The sequence below is a fragment of the Oculina patagonica genome, unplaced genomic scaffold (assembly GCF_052425735.1).
Source record: "Oculina patagonica isolate OP01 unplaced genomic scaffold, crgOcupat unplaced96, whole genome shotgun sequence".
Taxonomy (NCBI): domain Eukaryota; kingdom Metazoa; phylum Cnidaria; class Anthozoa; order Scleractinia; family Oculinidae; genus Oculina; species Oculina patagonica.
Genome location: NW_027558866.1, coordinates 1 through 14,852, shown reverse-complemented (window position 1 = coordinate 14,852; position 14,852 = coordinate 1). Strand labels below are relative to the sequence as shown.

The following is a 14,852-nucleotide window of genomic DNA, read 5'->3' as shown; positions in this document are numbered from 1 at the left end:
GAAGGCACTTTCTAGAATTTTTTTAATTAATCTTCTTAATTTTGTCGATAGGTCACTAAAATTGAAAGTTTTTTAAGCGTATGGCTTTTTTTTTTAAATTTTCATTCATCTGCTCGGAGCAAAGAAGTTTCTTGTGCGCTTCTGCAACACCTAGGGTAGCCCCAGTACCAGTAACCAACCTAAAAAAAAAAACCAGACCGGCCAGTTCTTTTCTTTGAATGATTTTTATATTTATTTTTATGTAACGGTTGAGGTAAATCTTCTGAGAAGAAACTGATTTGTATTGCAGAATAGTCAAGTTGACCAAACTCCCAAGGAAACTCCTTCAAGGCAGTGAATCAATGCAGGTAATTTCTAAAAGAATGAACCGTTGATAAAAGATAATACCTTCAATTGACATACATTTGTACACCTCAGATATATTGTTTTCTTCCTTCATCATCATCATCATCATCATCATCATCATCATCATCATCATCATCGGTCCTTTTCGCGCCATTGGATGCATAAAGCCTCTAATAATTTTTTTCTCTTTAACTTACAAATTTTTCCATACTTTTGTAAACTCATGATAAAAGAAAAACGGCAGGAAAGACTAACTTTTAAGAGCGAATTTTATTGTAGACCGCGTGAAAACAAAAATATGCGGTACAAACTTCCAAAGACATCTACCTTCATTTTTGGCTCAGAGATACCTTATGGTAAGTCGATAAACGTGGTGTATTTTTTTCGTTTAAATCTATTTTAATTTTCGAGAAAATATTCAGACACTGTAACGAGTGCCCGGCGACATAAAATGGCCGAAACAAGAGCGACGAACATGGTCACAAGAACTTAGCTCATCAAAAGCGTAAATTGAAGATGACCTTTCTCAAGTTTGTATATTTGTACAGGAGGCATTGACGAATGTTATGAGTCTAAAATAAGGATAATCAACTGAACTATGAAATCCAGGCAGGCGTTTAAAAATCGCCATTTTCTCATTGTTTACAGATTTCATTTTGGAGACGTTTTTCACGAAGTACTTTTGCTATGCGGTATAACTCGGATTCGCCTGAAACTTTGGCTTAGATAAGTAGAAATGATGTACTTTTTAATTATATAAAAATTTGCTCTGGGCTTTTGATTTTATCCAAGAAATAGACCGTCCTACTTCGAAGAAATCGCTCGACAGTGACTTATGTAAACAAAGCAAATAATCGAATTACGCAGTACACTTTCTCTTAATATAGCCAAAATTCGAACACAATCTTATCATTTAGCTACACACGAGTTTATTTATTAATATTTTACTCTTACCTTGCAAAAGCAGTGGTAAAACATTGTTTTTCTTCATTCTTGACATTCTTTTACCGGCAAATTGCACGGGCAAGCGGCTATGTTGCTTATGATACAATCAGTCGATATTAGCAAAGGCCCTCGTAAACATGGTATTTCTTGACAATTTTAACCACATTTCAGGTTCCATACAGCCATTCGTGCAAGGGACTTGATAACACGATGAACAGATTCACTTAACGACGTTTTAAGCCTCAAATGAGATGTTGTGAAATTCAAAGAACGGTTAAATGTCATTGCTCGTGAACCCTCGTATTTGTCACGCAATGAGTCACGAACTCCCGGGGGTGGGTGGGTACTTTACAGGGGGATCCCTTCAAAGTCTGCATTTTTCAACTGCCATTTAGATACAGTCGACTCCCGATAACTCGAATTCACGTTTTAAAAGTTTTCTCATGCTCTCTTGTTCGTCCACATGTGCAACCTCTCACTCGGTCATAAAAAAGCCGCTTTTTGAACTCCATTTTCCCTTTTATTTATTCAATACAAAATAATCAAGATGTACAGACTTGAAAAAGCACTGCATCTAGCACCAACGGTACGATAATTTGTACAGGCTTTTTATTCCTGTTAAAATTATTATACTATTATACGGAACCCCATCTGGGCGTGGTAAAAGCTTTTAATTTGACCCCGGAGCCGGATACCATTTCTATGTCTTATCAATGATCTGAAGACTGCCAACAAATCACGAGAGTATGTTTTACTTTGAGTGCAGCTCAAAACGGAACCTTTTTGGTTAAACTGACAGGCAGCCTGCCACGTCCTGAACACCCTATATGTGTGACCAAAATCCGTAACTTAACCATAATATGGGAGTTCACCCTTCCCGCTTCCAATACACAGAGGAGTCTGTCATAAACGTTTTTACTTTTATTCATTTTACTTTGGGGGGGGGGGGTGATCAACTTATCAGTACGAGATAACTAGGAACGTCCCGCACACTTTTAACGGGATCGCAATAATGTTCGACTGCATTCACATAGGCCTGCATAGCAGGCGTCGGAAAGGAGGGGTGGGGGGGGGGGGGAGGGGGAGCTGGGAAGAGGGAGAGAAAGAGGGAAAAAAACGTAGGGGGTTCTTAAGGCAGGCGTTCCCTCTTCCCCGTCTTTTTCCCTCCCCTTTTTACGCCTGCCGCGCAGGCTAGCATTCACTCGAATGCGGTGCTGTTTCAGCATATTATTACGTCAGGAAAACGTTACATAATCGACATTTGTTATCAGACGGCGTTAAGCTCGATTTTATATATATCCGTCACCACCGTTGCCAGAATTTATCAGACTAAAACAGAGAAAAAGAACAAATCACACTGTGTTAGGTTTCTCCTTTTTAAACTTAATAATATCGCATTTTATATAACCACAATATTAAACGGACTGAGAACTGACTTACAATAAACCCCTTCTAGCTCGAATTCGATGACGATAACGCTCATTCATGAACATAGCGCACTCGAGGCGTCACAGTTTCTATCCTTCGAAGCTTCACTTATTGGGTAATTTACGATTCGGATTATAATTACATAGTTTGTGGAGGAAGAAAGTGGCATTTAAATTTTGAAAGAGTTTGGTCTTAAATATGATATTCATGAAAAATTGGAATTCCGGACAATCGGAAATCTGGATAATCGAGGTTCGACTGTACTTTCTATAGAAAATTAACAAAAATCGCAGACTTACCAGACCCAGCAGGGACAAATATGCCCGTACGTCGAAAGATCGTTCTCAAAAGCGCTTTGTTGATTTCCGGGGGGGACTCGCCTATGAAAGTGACGGGGGTATAAATTTTTGATATTTGGTCTCACTTAGGGTCTTCCGCGAAAAAATAGCAATATTTTCAGCCAAAATGGTCTCGTTCAGGGTTATACACGCAGAAATATACAAATAGCAATTCTATTTTTAGTTTTTTGGAGGCGTCTAGGGGTCAAGAAAAGCTAGAGCCACACTCAGATTGTTCTCTTTTAGGGGTTCTTTTCAAAATTTCTGACGAGCATCCCCGTCCGTTTCATACAGTCCCCCCGGGTGTTGATTCCGCGGTCAGACTTGCGTGATTTCCCTTTTTTGGCATGCCTCAATGATTCTGCGGGAACGCGGCACCGTTGCGAACCTCTTCTCCATCCATTGCCCAGAGAAAACCGATGAGCTGGGCAGATAGTAATGTCCGAAATATTCAAAGGTACATTGAAGATTGTTGCCGCGCTAAAATGATATGAACGCAGAGGGAGTATAACAGAACTTCTTTCCGCAGCTCGACTTCGCATATCTTGGAGGCAGTATCCCCCAACTAATCTTTGAAAAGAGTAATTGATTTCCATTCTATACTCTGTAAAATTCTCTACTTATTAAATGCACGAATCAACAAAATAAATTATCAGTTCTTGTTTGCTTTGGAAACTATGGCGCGACGCTCATCATATTGTTAGAGCTGCACCTAATCTAGTTTATTTTTCCTTTCTGATTTTTAAATAGAATCTCTGATATTTAAAAATGCTATTTCCACTTTGTTAAAACAAAAAATATGTGACCGCTTTCTTTAATCCGTGCCAGACCTTGACGTTAAAACCCCTCCCCAAAATAAAACCAAAAAATAAAAAAATAAAAGTTACTTCCAAAAAACAAAACAACCAAAAATACAGCTGCAGTACTCCGTTAAAAATGCAACAACAACGGCAACAGTTACTCAGTGACCTTCCCCGTTTCAGGTTTAATAATTTTTTTTCTATAGTATCTTTATGTGTGTTATTTTTTAACGTGAAAACGTACTTTCATCTACATATGCCGTGACTTTTTTGAAAGGGTTTTTAGACTTTTTATTACCCCGTTTATGTGCCATTACGTTTATATTAAGCCCCACCAAAACCACTTACGAAGTTGTATAAATCCAAGGATTATAACCGAAAGTTTACGGTATTTCTCAAAGTACATAGCCCACCAAATTTAATTCAATGGGTAACCTCCCCTCAAGTGACATATCATTGCGTGACAGATGTCAAGCCGCCATTTTCGCTCTAGTTGATCTTCTGCAAAAACAACGGCCAAAACGCGGTTTTTAAACTATGAAGCAAGTTTCTTCTATGAATTGGCCGTTTTCACTAAATGTGGTTGGAAATGTGAAGACCGGAATGCGGTGGTTTTTTTTCAAGGACCTTCTGGCAAAGTTATTGCTGATTTGAAATTCTCGGGAATTCTGAATACTGTGATTTGGTAAACACCGTTCGAGTGCTGGTAACGTATTTGAAACAAAAGTAGGATACAAAGCAATCTTCAACGAATTGTTACGCCAGGTAAGCTAAATATTGAGTTTTGGATCAAATAGGGTGTTTACTAATAAGATTTTGTGGGAATTTTGGCTTTGAGAAGGGAAAGCGTTATTCGAGCCTTATTCGATTATTTGCGGTTGTTGACAAGTCGGTGTTGTGATTTCGTCCAAATTAAAAGGGAAAGTTCTTCGTAGCAATTAAAAGCCCAATCTTGCTTAAAGCGGTTTTCACTTGAGTACTGGAAGTAATTCGTGTTTGCTTTGGGTTTGCATTGCATTGGCTTCTGTAGTTGATGTAATGTCGTACAAGATTTTATCAACTAAATAAATGTAGATGTACGTTTAGTGGTGACCAGTTTAAAAAGCTCGCGCCACTTTCTCAGCAAATCAGAAGTAAAACCAAATCCAATCGTGACTCGCTTGCGCAAGTCTTCCCGCGCTTCGTGCCGACTACACGCATTTGCTTCGAGTATTGATTGGTTCACTGGATTGTCTGTGTCTTTTGTGACCTTGGTTTTGTTTTTACGATACTCAATTAAAAACTGCTCTAAAGCAAGATTAGTCTTTAAATCATTTTAAAGTCTTAAAAAGAGGGTGACGCGCTTCTGTCATAAATATAAAGTGACGTTTATTTTGTAGGTTGTTCGTTACCAAACATTTGGTCACTACCATGCTCATTACGACTCCGGTCTTGATCCCAACGTCCCTTGCTGTCACCAAAACCCTTCATTAAAACCACCACAATGCCGGCTTTGTAGGTAAGCTGATAATATAAGCAACTGAGTGCAGCTTTGACGTTCGTAACTTTTGAGAAATCGGACTTGTTGAGACAACTGCATGTGACTCGTGCGTTGCAATTTCCCTTTTGGCGCAAAAATGGGCTTACGCTTTTTTTTTCAGTAAACGTTACACAATTTTATAATGTACAATGTACAGAGTTTGTCATTTTTCATAAACAATCCATGATATTGACTGATATCACGTATTAGTGCCTTATGTCGAGTGATAAATGAAGTCGTTTTCATTCCATTCTCGCGCCTCTATTGCTCTCGGAAAGGAAACGCATGCGACACAGGCTCTACAAGGCTCTAAGAGATCTACGTTTCCGCTATAAAGATAATTTGGGAAGCTTTTTCATCTTTATCTTAGACAGTTAGCGCTACAATCAGATTTGACCGACCCTTTTGCAATTGCATTTACAGGTTCATTACTATTCTTTATTATCTCAATGACGTTAAGGAAGGAGGAGAAACATCATTTCCTGTGGCAGACAATTCCACCATCTCCTTAAAGGTAAGCATTTATAAGTGATGTGAACGACCCATTCAAATTCACATTTGTTTGCCAGTTTTGTTTGGCACGATGATCAGAACATTTCTACTGAAACGCAGATTAATAAGTAACGGCATTTGTTGTAAAAAGTTTGTCTATGTTAAAATGGAAAACGTCAGGGCTTCGAAGGATGTCCTTGTTGTTGCCCTTCCCAGGGGGGTACTCCGGCTTGTAAATGACGGGGATGATAGAAGGATTTTTTTGGGTTTGAAATTTTCGATTGCGGGATTTTTTGTGTTGGAAGATTTGGCAAGTATTTTTTTGGGTGACTTGATTCAAATAAGGGATTTTTTGGGGGTATTAAAAACAAACTAAAGTGCCTTGGCACGGCCTTGGTGTATTTATGGTATGATGAATAATCAAACTCGAGCGTTATTGCCCCTCCTGGCAATTTAGAGGTAATTTGACAAGGGATTTTTTTTTTTTTTGGGGGGGGGGGGGGTTATTTTTGGTCTAGTGATTTTTTTGGGTAGTGTCGGAAGACTAAGGGATTTTCTTGGGTCCAGAGTTTTGCCTCCATTCGATCATCCCCGTAATTTACAAGCCGGAGTACCCCCCCCCCCTCCCCTGGGTTGCCCTCACTCATCCTATAATCATACCTTACTCCCCTATATGGGTATACTATACCCGGGTGTAAAAAAGTTCAAAAGTTCCCCAGCCATTTTCTGATCGTTTTTTATGCTAGTCACCAAAACAGCACCAAAGCTTTTTTTTAAGTAAAACTGTTATGAAAAGGAGTAGAAAGCATTCATTAGCATTCATTGTTCTCCCACTTGGCTTAGATGTTGTCATGACTTTAAGATTGCATTCCGTTTTTATTTGACTGACAGGAACTGGAAAACCCATTGTCTGACGAATTTAATCTGAGTATCAATTGTCACACAGCCAACCTTGTCCTCCCTCCAAAGAAAGGCACCGCCATTATGTGGTACAACAATTTTATCGACCCGGACAGCGGTCTCCTTGGAGATTTAGACCGATACTCAATTCACGGCGGGTGTGACGTCATTAAAGGAGAGAAATGGATTGCTAACAACTGGTTGACTGCTCCAACGAAACATTCAAGTCATATCAAAAGTGCTTACGATGTTGGCTTTGACTGATGATAAAAACTGTTTATTATGTCCTGTTTTTGTTTCTGTATATCATTTATGTGTTGTAATATAATCGTGTAGGTAAATTGCTTTCAATTAATAATGCTTATGATAATACGTAACACGTATCTGAATTAGTTATACGTATGATGTCGAACTAGTGTAACGAATGTTATGTAATGTAAGTTGTCATGGAAGTAATGTATGTGCTGAAATAAAATTGTTATTTTTTAAAACAAATCGACAAGCCTAGTCCTTCTGTTCATTGAATCCAGTTTGAACAGTCTTGCAAGGATACTAAAATTGCGATATCAGGGGAAGGGGCCGAGGGGGCCACTTCGCCCCCCACCCTTTTCCTTGAATTTATTAAAAGATAAAATGCTTGATCAGTATGTTTTCTCGTGTTAAAAGGGTTTTCATATAAAGTTCAGAAAGCATGCCAAAGTTGGCCACTTGTAGTGTTAATGCCGAGTAAATTTTCTCAATAAATTAAGAAATTCTCATATTGGAATATTCTTTCCATTTTCAAACAATCAAGCTTCTACTTTCCCCACATATACATTGTCACCATTCTCAAGTTTTATTTCGCCGCTATTTTGATTTCCATTTTGTACTAACATCTTGTCATGACTGACACGTTCGCAAACCAGGTACCTACAGAGTCTATTAGCTTTGCCGCAAGCAACATCAATTTTATTCTTTTATTGCCGAGTAGGCAAGAAAGTTAACCAAATTTGTTTTGAGTTTTTAATCAGATCCAGTATCAAACATGCTCTTGATGTGTCTTGAATACTTGGTGGGCGCTGTTAACCAATTGTTCGCGATCCACTTTTCTCCTTTGATGACGTCACATCCGCCGTGGAACGTATAGCGGTCCACGGGTCCTAGAAGACCGCTTTCGGGGTCGATAAAGTTATTGTACCACATGATGGCGGTGCCTTTCTTTGGAGACAGAACAAGGTTCGCTGAGTGACAATTGATGCTCAGATTGAACTCATCCGTAGCTTTTGAACTTTCAACTTCCTGAAAAATAAGATAAAAAACAATAAATAATAATTAGTTTGCAATGTGTAATCTGATTTAAGACCAAACTGGCCATTTAAACATTTCCCAGGGACTCACAATTGAGTTAACCGATTACCCGATTTAATGGACAAATATGTACGTCTTTAACTTGTCTCTGAATCCGATTATCGTTCAAATAATTGTTCCAGAAGTTTATTGTGCCCTCTTGCCAGGCATTAATTTTTTTTTTTTCATTTTTCTCATTTAAGGAATGTATTGGTTATAAACGTGAAGGAGCGTACGTGTTGTCGTTGTTTATCTATGCTTTCATGATTATTGAGTTGTCCGTGGTTTTGTCTTTTTCTCCTGTCACCCGTTGGACATGTGTCTCTTCGATTAACTACAATACCGTATATTCCGTATATTGTAATGCATGTGCCCTTTTCGTACAGCGTTCGTGTGTACAGTTTACTTTGATCAACGTTTTCGTTGAATTTTTTCGTTGATCACGATCTGTTCAGGTTACTTACATCTGGAGTGGTAGTAGTGTTATCTGCTATCAAGAAAGCTGTTTCCCCTCCTTCTTCTACATCGTTAAGGTAATATAGGATTGTGATAAACCTGAAAAAAAGAAAACTTAACTCATCAAATGGACCCAGTATGATTAACACTAAAATGCAATGATAAAGAGGTAAAAAGACTAGACGACTAGTATATTTTGTCGGCGGCGTAATTTCCGAACCCTAAGAAACTATCTGACACCAGCTTTTGCACCAACCAGGGACTTATCGCCACTAGTCTGTTTAAGAATTACATACCCCCAAACAAGGATACTGAAAAACTGTTTAGATGGGTAGACTCGGCCCCGGATTCCAAACCCTTACCCTTTTAACTGCCATTTTTGACAATAGATATTTTCAATAGAAAATGTACCCTTTCCACATACAAACAGAAGGGATGCTGTATTTTTTCTTATAATGTACTTTAAATAACTCCTGAATCGACCATTTGGTGGGTCTGTTCGAAATATTTGAAACTAAATTCCCCTTTAATGATAAAAAATAAGTTCCTTATCTTGTTGTATAGTCCAGCTCGCAAATGCCTACCCTTGTGTATACCTGCAGCCTGAAAAAGCTACCCACTTCGGACGAAGCCTCCCTATATAGCCCACTACTAGGGAATCCCCCCCCCCCCCCCCCCCCACCACCACTTCCACCCTTGTGGTAGCGCACTTGCATATGGAAGGACACTTTATGCCAGGATTTAACTTTTAGTCAGTAGAAATGAGGTATTCATTGTCCTCGTTCACTCGGACCGGGCCGATTTTTTCGCTACAGCCTTTGATGCCTTCTCCAATATAGTAAGTAACTAACCTGCAAACTCTGCAGTCGGGTGCTCTGAGGTAATTTTGATGACAGCAAGGAACTGTGGGACCTTTAATGGTGGAGTCAAGATGTCCATGGTAATGACCAAACTTCTCGTACCGAACAACCTAAAAAAAGATAGTCGTGTTCTGAAGTCTTTCGTATAAATACCATTATATTTTTGGATGTACTGACGTGCTCTAGTATTGTGACCTTTCTATTTTTTCTATGTTTTCTAAATAGCAAACGTTTTCAGTGGAAAGACACGTCATGTATTTGAGTTATCGTAATCAGGGTTGATTGACTCCTAAACGAAAATCTCGACATAAAGGAACATCCCACGTGGTCTAGTGGTTAGGATTCGGCGCTCTCACCGCCGGGGCCCGGGTTCGATTCCCGGCGTGGGAATTACCATTTTTAATCTTCCTTTTAAGTCCTCAAGCAATTTTTTCTTTTGGTTAAATTAAAAATACAAAAAATTAAAATAAAAGTGGGTATATTTGTAAATATTTAGTTTAATCCTTTTTTTCAGCTAACTTTGTTACTTGAAACAATTAGGACATCATTGGAAATGATTGAATACAGTATTGATGCGTAGGCTATACGCTCTTACTTCAAAACCGTTAAGACTCCTTTCTACAAACTCCATGATCTTGACAATCGCGGCGATCAGCTCATCACTCAGATAAGCTAGTTCAATTTGAATCTGCTTCCTATATCTTCTAGTAACCATACTAAGTACGTTCTGCATTGTTTACTTGTTTCATTTTAAGTTTAATGTATTTCAGTAAAATCCGACATTCTCCGAGTGATAAATGCAAGGTTAATTTACTCCACTAGAAGTCAAAGAACTTCCGAGTCAGTAAACGTAAGTTCCCACGTGGTCTAGTGGTTAGGATTCGGCGCTCTCACCGCCGCGGCCCGGGTTCGATTCCCGGCGTGGGAATATTCTTTTTTCTTCTTTAATAAAAAAAAAAATTAAAATGTTTTCCTTTCACAGTCTTCGTGCTTGTGTATGAACTGACCATAAGGTATTTTTTTCTCTTTTAACAGGAGAAACTTAGAAATAAAGATATGTTCTTTTGAACTCTTCAGGCAATCCCAACATACAGGCAAATCAAGCATCAGCTATAATTTGATGCGATTAAAAAATGTTTTCTGAACTCTCCTTTGCGTGCTTCCTTACTTTTATCATTTCTTTGCTTACTCTGTTTTAGCTTTGTTTTATTCACAGCTACCCAAAGCCGGGATGGCTAAGTTGGCCAGCGAAGTAACCGGTGGTTGATAGCATTATCCGCCCTTAATTTTGAATTACTGGGGCCTAGAATATGTCAAAAATTTTACCGGCATTGAACAAGCAATCCTACGTGGTCTAGTGGTTAGGATTCGGCGCTCTCACCGCCGCGGCCCGGGTTCGATTCCCGGCGTGGGAACTAGCGCTAATCTGTTTATCCCTCGAGCCATGCTCTGGTATTGCAAGACCGTTGAAAGTGTTTAACTTAATGTAACTTTTGCCTCGCAGGATTTATTATGAGACTGTCTTTAAAGTAGTTTTATTTTGTTATTCAGTACGGATAATTTCGTTTCCCATCTTTAATCTATTTTCGTCATTTACACTTGTGTCATTATACATTTGTGATTAGTACTCCTGTTTAATCATTTTACTAATACAATGGGATGAAAGCAATAATTATTAATAACTAGTTTTCAGTAAATAATAAAGATGGTAAATTTTAAGCTCGGTAATAAATAATAAAGATGAGATGTTCTACATGACACGAGCATGGGACAAAGAAAAATTCTGAGTCCCCGACGGGAATCGAACCCATGGCCTCCCAGATATCTAAGTTTTGACAAGAAAAGTTATTGCGTTTGTGCTCCTAGTTTAGATATAACTTAAGATTAAATTATATTCAGTCATTTTTCCAAAGTCGTTTTAGGAACCTTATTTAGGAGATTTTTCTAGTTCTTCAGCGAAATTGCCAACTAGTGCTTTTTCATAAAATCCCTTACTTTGAAATAGTGACGTGAGTACCCTAAGGTAAGATCTCTTACATGTAAATGTGGCGATACAAAGATGAGGTTGTACTAAAACTTCAACTCAGCTTAAACTGCAGTTTTCTTCTGCAGGAGTACGTCGAACAATTAGTGTTAATTGAGGCACTAAAAGATTGAAGCCACATGGTTTAGTGGTTAGGATTCGGCGCTTTCACTGCCGCGACCCGGGCTCGATTCCCAGCGTGGGAATATTAAACGATGGAACGGACGGACGGACGGATGGACGGACGAATAAACGAATGGACGAACTTTGAAATACAATTGAAATAAAAGTCATGTGAGTGCTATGACTAGACGAATAGATCAGGCGTTTCTAGCAGTGTTGGCACAGTGCCTTGCCGGAACTTAGGATGTTAAAAGAACACTCGAAATACTCTGTGCTATTAACTGTAAAGCACAATATGCTGATTCTATTTCTTTTATTTCTATTATAAACTTTATTTTTAAGTTCAATTACCAGCTCTGGGACCAAATTAAAGCAACCACGTGGACAACAAGTTCATGCGCTTGCGCATTACTGAACGGATCTGGTTATTAGATATTTTACCTGCATTGGTTCGGCACCTTGGACTATTTTTCTCGGAAGCTTTGTTAACCTTATGACCCTGAAAAGTAAAATATTTTCACTCAATAACCATCAATACTCAGTACCAATATTTTGTGTTCACGGAGTTTGAATGCTCAGTATTTGACATCTCTTCAATTTATTATTGTAGAGAATACCTTTCATGAAGACGCCTCAAAACCTTGTCAGCGGTTTTGTTTTGCTGTAACCAGGCCTGCTGGCTAAAACGGTATCTGTGACGTGGACTTTTGTTTTTTAAGAAATCCATGTACTGGAGAATCTTCTTGATGTTTAACTTATTAAAAGACTGCGCTGTTAATCTTCCTGAAATGAAATGAATGGTTGTTTTCTGCGATTTAAAGTTTGCTTTATCCAACCAAATACACTCAATTGAATTTTCGTTATACGTCAGGGTTTACAATACAATTAACTTTCTTAACGAACATCTCTATCAGATGGACACCTGGTGCTGGGCCCGTCCATGTCGTTTTTTTTTTTTTTTTTTCATTTTACTGTAATCTTTCTAGGAGACTGACAACTCTCTCTTCAAGGGTCAGTACAAATCCCGTTGAAGCCCTGGATTTTTTAAGGCTTTTTTAGAATTTCCGTAATTGCAGTTTTACTGCGAGGTTCATTCCTTTAATTTACTTCACATCTTTCCGCAGTTCAAATATGAATTTAAATTGATATGAATATTTTCATATATTTTACATCACGAAAACCTCTCTAAGACGGAAAGTTGCAATATTAGAGCCGGTCCCGACGGTGTCTGTATTAGAGGGAAAGGTTAAGTCTTCGTTCGAACGTAGTGGCCCATCAGGCCGGAGCTTATCCCGGTTTTAGTAGCATGAAGCGAGTAGGAGCATTTCTATTCCCCCTGGATGGGATGCTAGTCCATCCCACGACACTGTACTTTCACATTGCCTCAATCCGCCCAGGTGTATAAATAGGTACCGGCAAATTTAATTAACATTGGCGGGTAACCCAGCGTTTAAGAGAGATTTGACTGTTCACACTACCGAAACTCCCTTGCTTTTGTCAATTTCATGTCGATAGGGTCTTGTTCGTCTGTGTTTAACTTACCATCTCGAAGTTCTTTTTTGATTTGTAGACGTTCAAACCTAAAAAGCGGTAGAAAAAGGTAACATAAGTACGTAAGCAAAACGGTGATATAGTATGGCACAGACGCGGAATACCCAATGTGTTTCTCGCACGCCTTTTTTTTAGTAAAACCGATTACCATTCAACCACTGCACACAATTTAGGTACTGCTAACTCAGTTTAAATCCTGTAATGATGTTATTCTCAATTTACTATTAAACATGAAAAATCATCCGCCTTACATTTCTTGTACTTCATCGTCCTTCAGATAAAGCTGCTTGTGTTTCCCAGCAAATGCCTTCACCTTTGACAATAAAAGGCATTACTAAGTTTATTATGTTTATGAGGTCTTTTGTACCAAGGGTTAATTTGAGAGGTTGGGTCTTTTTCAGTGCTAATGAGTTAAGTGTAAACTATCACTAGTTGCTTTCTTTGAACTGCAGTTTCGATCATATGAGAGTTATTGCCCTTCCCGGATTTGTGTGTGAAACGGTTCGAGGTTAACACCAATATTCTTATTTGTAATAAAAATACAGTTTTACTTGCAGAATGAAAAAAAATGTTAATGATTTGCACTGCAAAAAGAATACCTCTTCAGCATCAGTAAATCTATCTTCGTTTGCATCCCAAACTTCAAATTTCCCTGCAAATGATTGCTCTTGTGTGAGGGTCCAGTCCCTGTCTGAAACATAAATCGTTTAGCTATCTGTCCCAGCAAAACATTATCATGGTTGCTAACAGACCGCGCCTGAATGTTCGTTATAAAAAATTGAATTTTATAACTGTTTGCTCGTGAAAGTTTACTGGCCACGACTGTCCGTTTGAATGGCATAGTTTCTTATTGACTCACTGTTTGACTGACTGACTGACTGACTGACTGACTGACCCACTGATTTCCTGGCTGGCCTACTGACTGAATGACTGCATCGCTAGAAATCGCGGACATTGAAGTCGGCGAATTTTGATGCATCTTACATTAACCGCTCACGAAACTTGGTAATAGCCGCTGATTCGAAAGCCTGACTTTGGGCTCATATACATCTACGATGATACACAAAAATGCGGCCTACACAGAGAAATATTTTGTGAAGTAGGAAAACCACTGGCCAAAAATATTGCCTGATAATAAAACTGGAGCAAAAGATCTTTCAAACGATGGCTTTTGCGGCAAAATTGGAGCAAAGACGGCTGAAATATCGTAGCTCAAAGACAGCGGGTTTTGAGATTTCAACGTGGACTGCCGCCGTGTGTTTACAGTATGCGATTTTTTGTGGTTTTCTAACGGCAAAGATACAAATGAAATCTAATCGGAAGGAGATGTAAATCGTTTGGTGAGTTAGATTCATGTATAGTCTTATCAAATCTGCTTGCACATTTTTTCGATCACATTCAGTTTGCCGATAATCCCTGTTTATAAACTTTAAGTTTTCGGTTTTCGCCATACATTCCTTCTCTACGCCTTATAATTTTGGTCTCAAAAACTGTTCGCAGAAAACGTTCACGAATACAAATGAAATTCGAAGTCTGCACTTCAATTCTTGTACAATGTGGTTCTTAATACACCAGTCTATTATGTTCCGCTTGCACATTTTTACATTTGTTAATTTGTCAAGAAATATTTAATAAAACATTTCATTCTCCATACATTTTTCTTTGTAATCCTTGCGTTCGCTTCTACGGTCAATGTACCGCAGGACATACTATTCGCGGACTCGGAGGTCCGCGATTTCTAGAGAT

The 14,852-nt window shown here is 38.6% G+C and overlaps 2 protein-coding genes and 3 non-coding genes across 5 annotated transcripts; 4 read left to right on the top strand and 1 right to left on the bottom strand.

The window, feature by feature from the left end:
- Positions 1-289: 289 nt before the first annotated feature.
- Positions 290-7,031, top strand: LOC144641456 (transmembrane prolyl 4-hydroxylase-like; the record flags this gene model as incomplete). The annotated part of the gene is made up of 4 exons (XM_078500466.1): positions 290-347; positions 5,236-5,354; positions 5,799-5,889; positions 6,759-7,031. Coding segments are annotated over 4 exons (541 nt in total), but the record flags the coding sequence as incomplete, so codon positions are not given.
- A 58-nt stretch (positions 7,032-7,089) lies between these two features.
- On the bottom strand, positions 7,090-13,807 carry LOC144641457 (transmembrane prolyl 4-hydroxylase-like; the record flags this gene model as incomplete). The annotated part of the gene is made up of 8 exons (XM_078500467.1): positions 7,090-8,045; positions 8,558-8,648; positions 9,401-9,519; positions 11,997-12,054; positions 12,173-12,338; positions 13,098-13,135; positions 13,358-13,419; positions 13,706-13,807. Coding segments are annotated over 8 exons (912 nt in total), but the record flags the coding sequence as incomplete, so codon positions are not given.
- On the top strand, positions 9,728-9,799 carry Trnae-cuc (transfer RNA glutamic acid (anticodon CUC)). Its single transcript has one exon. It is a non-coding gene; the product is annotated as a tRNA-Glu (tRNA).
- Trnae-cuc (transfer RNA glutamic acid (anticodon CUC)) lies at positions 10,266-10,337 on the top strand. The gene has a single exon. It is a non-coding gene; the product is annotated as a tRNA-Glu (tRNA).
- Positions 10,753-10,824, top strand: Trnae-cuc (transfer RNA glutamic acid (anticodon CUC)). Its single transcript has one exon. It is a non-coding gene; the product is annotated as a tRNA-Glu (tRNA).
- Positions 13,808-14,852: the final 1,045 nt, after the last annotated feature.